The sequence below is a fragment of the Pyxicephalus adspersus genome, chromosome 5, assembly GCF_032062135.1.
Source record: "Pyxicephalus adspersus chromosome 5, UCB_Pads_2.0, whole genome shotgun sequence".
NCBI classification, from domain to species: domain Eukaryota; kingdom Metazoa; phylum Chordata; class Amphibia; order Anura; family Pyxicephalidae; genus Pyxicephalus; species Pyxicephalus adspersus.
The window spans coordinates 96,056,891-96,061,726 of NC_092862.1; the positions used below are offsets into that span (position 1 = coordinate 96,056,891).

At 35.9% G+C, this 4,836-nt stretch overlaps 1 protein-coding gene across 5 annotated transcripts in view; it reads right to left on the reverse strand.

Annotated features, from left to right (window-relative positions):
- Positions 1-248: 248 nt before the first annotated feature.
- ELMO1 (engulfment and cell motility 1) overlaps positions 249-4,836 on the reverse strand; it is a 203,652-nt gene continuing 199,064 nt past the window's right edge. For all 5 annotated transcript variants that reach the window (XM_072412197.1, XM_072412194.1, XM_072412195.1 and 2 more), the window contains one exon: positions 249-1,893. In XM_072412197.1, the coding sequence (XP_072268298.1) occupies positions 1,693-1,893 (201 nt within the window). In that variant the 3' untranslated portion in view covers positions 249-1,692. The remainder of the gene's footprint in view (positions 1,894-4,836) is intronic.

Consider the following 4,836-nt stretch of genomic DNA (forward strand, 5'->3'; position numbering starts at 1 on the left):
TCGCTATCCAATTTTTTTTTAAAATGCATGAAACAGGGTTTGTTTTAAAGCTCATTTACTGAATTAATTCATTATAAACAGTGTTTCAGATGCTCTCAAGACTCAAAATGGTAAAATCAATCAGTAACTGGAATAAGACATCCCCATGCTCTTTTCTAAATGTTATGTAAAAGCGCCCGTTCTTTTTTGCTATGAAAAGCCCCTGATAAACATGAACTTTCATAAAGAGTACACAACAAGAACCGAAGAAAAGCACATACTATTTATTATGAATATGTACAACTTTTCCACGTCACTGGATGAAATGTTCAGCATATATTAAATAAATAGAAAATCCATAAGGTAAACAATGAAATGTGGCGACATATAAATTGCTCATTTTCGGAACAAATATGACTTTACTAAATTGTTGGTGAAACAGCTGGTTGCTCTATACCCTAAAGATACAATAAGTATAAATCAGAAAAAGATCAAACCACATGTGCTGTGTGAAATATGGGCCAAGGAAATGTGGCATAAAAGGAAACCAAGTGGCAGACTGATGTCTTACAGCAAATTATCGTATGTATTATGTATTCACTGGCCATATACAGCAGATCTACCGCTTCCTAAACATTCCACTCTTAATAAAATGGTCACAAAAACACAAATTCTGCTTCTACTTATATTTGAGGTTCTTTTCATACTTGCCAAGTTCACCATTTTTGTGATATGTTGTGTTAGGGATATCACAGTGATTACCAGTACAAAATTTTTATATGTTTTGGTTGTTGCTTAATATTCAGGAACCTGGAATTTTCACCAGTATTCTCTCCTGGCTTTTTCTCAACAGCTAATTAAAATATAAACCTTTACCCTGCTTGAGCCTGGTGGTGCAGACTTTGTCTGCATAAATATACTTTTTACATAAAAGTTATGCTTATAGGAAAGGATAAAGGTCAAGAAGGTAGGTCATAGGTCCAGAAGAGTAAGACTTGCCTACTACGCCACTGACTGGATGTTTATGGTATTGCATACTGCTGAAACATCCTATAAATGTAGCATTTGTTAGTAAAAAAATGCTTTTTAAGTCACCTAGGCTGATCTTACATTTATTTAATAAACCACAGTTCTGCTTTTTTTCATCAGGTCTCTTTTAAGTACTGTGTACTTGGATATGTGTGCATTTACAATGGTATAAACATCAGCAGCACTCTTTTTATACTGCAGTCCCAAAATACAACTGCAAGAAAGGTTTTTCATAATTAAGTGACTGTAGTAGACCTTAACGCTATTTCTAGTACAGAAGCAAGAGAAAATAAAACAGAGAATGATAAATTCAAAGTTTCAGAGTAGTCATCAGTAGCCTCCTTTAGTGCCCCTTATTACAATGAAAAGCAGCATTAACCACAGTCTATTCATCTCCTTCATCCAAAAAATAAAGCTAAGAGCACCAATTGGTGATATATTCCTTTGTGTACATGTCATTTAAAGCATCAAGAATATAAACATCTAGTTCCTGGTGCTTTTGAGGGCACATGGCCATTATATCTTACAATCAAATCATCTTTTATGATATGCCTGGAATGGTAGTTAAATACTGTAGGTCTAAAAGGAAACGGTAGGGGAAGAGATAACCAGAAATAAAATAACATTTCAAATTTTAGTTTCCAGTTCCAGGAATTCCAGTTGAAGGGTGTGTATTTGATGTTCTCAGTTGCAGTCATAAACAAAATCGTAGTTGCTAGGCTCCTTTGGAATTGGGGGAGGTGCATCAGGAATTTGTATGTTTTCCAGGTCTAGAAGGCGCAATTTGATTTCCATGCTAAGCAATGTGTCCAAGTCAGTTCTTGTTTGATCACTGATCATTTCTTTTCCAAGTAAGGCATTGAGTCCATCTGTCCATATGCAGTACTGTGCAGAAAGAAAAAAAAACAAGAGAGTTGATGTTTGAAAATGATATATTTTACGTACTTTGGCTGGCTTGAGACACCAGAAGTGCTAGTTGATTCAAAGGTAATAATTTAGGCAGAGATGGAGCCTCAGACAGTGGCTGGGCTCTTATTTTGGTGCCCAACCTATGGCTCGCGGGCCACAGCCGTCTCTCTGTTCATTCCCTCTCTGCTTGTGGCTACCATTGTTAAGTTCCTTTTAGAATAGTAATAGCTTGGTTCGGTCTAGATTTAGTAGTTTCCAGTTCATTGATGAAGAACTAGATTAGAAAGTCAGAGGGTACAACTCCTAAACAGCAATAGTGGTTCCTCATTAGTGGCTTATTGTATAGGAGCCATTTGAAGAGCATGAAAGTCATGCAATAAGCAAGTTTTAGCCAATAAAGAAATTAGCATTTTCATGAAGAAAGGGCTATAATGCCTACATTTGCTCTACTTTACTACAAATTCTCATTAAAGTGGGACAGATAATTTACATTGTGCCACTATGCAAAAACAAAATGTTTGTTTTGGTTGGGGTAAAAAGGTATACTTGCCCACACTCCCATTGCAGCCACCATTTTTATTCCATCAACATCACTATATAAAATAATACAGAACTGGTGAGATACCAACATTACCACAGAAGAGTCATTTCGGTGGATTAGTCAACACTTCCAGAACCAGGGGAGTGCTGGGGGTTGACAATTTATAATAAGAATTTTTTATCTGTAAAATCATTCCCTCCAATAATTAACTGTTTTCCTTTAAAGAGTTGAAACGCCTGCATCCTTTGTAAGTGTCTGCTTTGACCTCTAATTAAATGCATTTACCACTATATCAAGCTTTTGTATTATTAATAAGCAGCATTCTTCCAATTTGCTGTGCATTACCATAGAAGGAATTTACATCAAACTGACTCAAACTGAAATCAAGCGTACACAAATTAAACATATGTGTTGTTTGAGTTTAACATAACTGTTGAAACCTATATCGTAAACTGCTATGCTGGCATTTTCAACTTGAATATTTTATCAGGAGAATGTTGATTTCATATTTTAGGTGAGAAGCAGATTAATGGGAGATATTTCAGAGCACAGAACCCCTGAGGAGGTACATTATAGAAGATGCTTGAATGAGAGGTCACGCACTGAAGCTGGAGATTGGTGTAGTCACAGGGGACTAAAGAAAATCACTTTACTGAAAGCATAGTGAGTAAGTGAAATAACCCTTTGGCATCAAGGCAGAAGCAGAATAATGTGATATATAATCCTTTTAAAATGTACATAATCCAGTTATGGTGTTGTTTGGCTCATTATTTTTAATAAAGTTATTATTGCGTAAAATCATATTAAATTGGAAACATATATGAAGCAAAGATTACATACAGTGAACCTGTAGTATAAAAACACTGTGCAGATACAGAAGAAGTGTTAAAATGCATGTGTATGTGTGACCAACCTAAAGAGAATGTGTAAATATTTCACATTTTAATTTTTACAGGGTAAAGTTTGATGCAAAAATGACCAATATATAATAATGCTTGTATTATTACCATTATATTTTAATGATTTACAAACCATGCTTCTATGTATAGTTGGTGATTAATGTGCATAGGCCTGTCAATTTTTCTTAATACATATGCAAGCTCTACTTTCTTTTTTTGTAGGGCTACACAGGGATTGTAAATGTCTGCACCTGCTCACAGTGCTAGTCTAGGAGCAAATATACAGAAAGACTTTTACATAGTCTAGCAGTTGTTTCAATAATAACATTTTTAGTGCTGGTTCTCATGTGTGGGTTGCACTGACATGTGCTGTCTATATTTTGATGCATCAACACCTATATTATTATTATATCCAACCTTCCCACCGCTCTTCTTCTGCTGTCTCTCTTTGTAGTTCTCTTCATTGGCTTCCACTTCACCTTAGAATCAAATTCAAGCTCCTGTGCTTTGCCTTCAAATCCTTCCACAGTTCTTGTCCCACTTACTTTTCTGACCTGGTAAAAAAATACTCGCCTAGCCACTCTCTTTGCTCGTCCAATGACCTACTACTGACTTCCTCACTCATAACCTTGTAACACACACGGCTTCAAGACTTTTCTAGAGCTGCCCTGCAATGGTCTTTCTCGTCCTATTCAGCTTGCTCCTACTTTCTGCTCATATAAGGGCCCTCAAAACCCATTTTTTCAAACTTGCCTACCCATCTTGTCATTTGAAACTGTCACTACCTCCCACCACTACAGATCTCCCCTACTATTGCGTGTTACTTCCCCACCTTCTAAATTGTAAGCTTTTTGGGGCTGGGTCCTCTCCTCCTGTGTCACTGTCTGCATTTGTCTATCATTTGCAACCCCTATTTAATGTACAGCATTGCATAATATGTTGGCGCTATATGAATTCTGTTTAATAATAATAGTAATAATAAATATAATCTTGTATTTATACGGCACCAACATATTACGCAGTGAAAGTCGTAACTAAAACAATTAATAGATTGGTAAACAGAAGTGTTGATTCACTGTATTCATACATTGGTGTTGATCTTAGGTGGCCCAGGGTAAACAAAGAAAAAAAATATGGGGTCTGTACTCATTGTATGCTCTTCTAAACAGAGAAGACAAATACAGATTTTGAGGTAGTGTTCTACTAATCTAATCTAATTTCCTAAATTAGGCAGACGGAACACTTGATATGATAATGCAGCATTTATAATTCCTTCCCATCCATAACATTCCTTGATGAGTGATTGCTGGAAGCGGAGTTAAACATTCTGCTACTGCACTTTACTTTTTTTATTATGTTTATTCTATAGTATTTAAAACTTGCTGTTCACTAAAGCTACGTACACACTTCCAATTATTATCGTTGGAAAACGAACGACGAACGATCCTGCACGATATCTACGAACGATCGTATAGCACC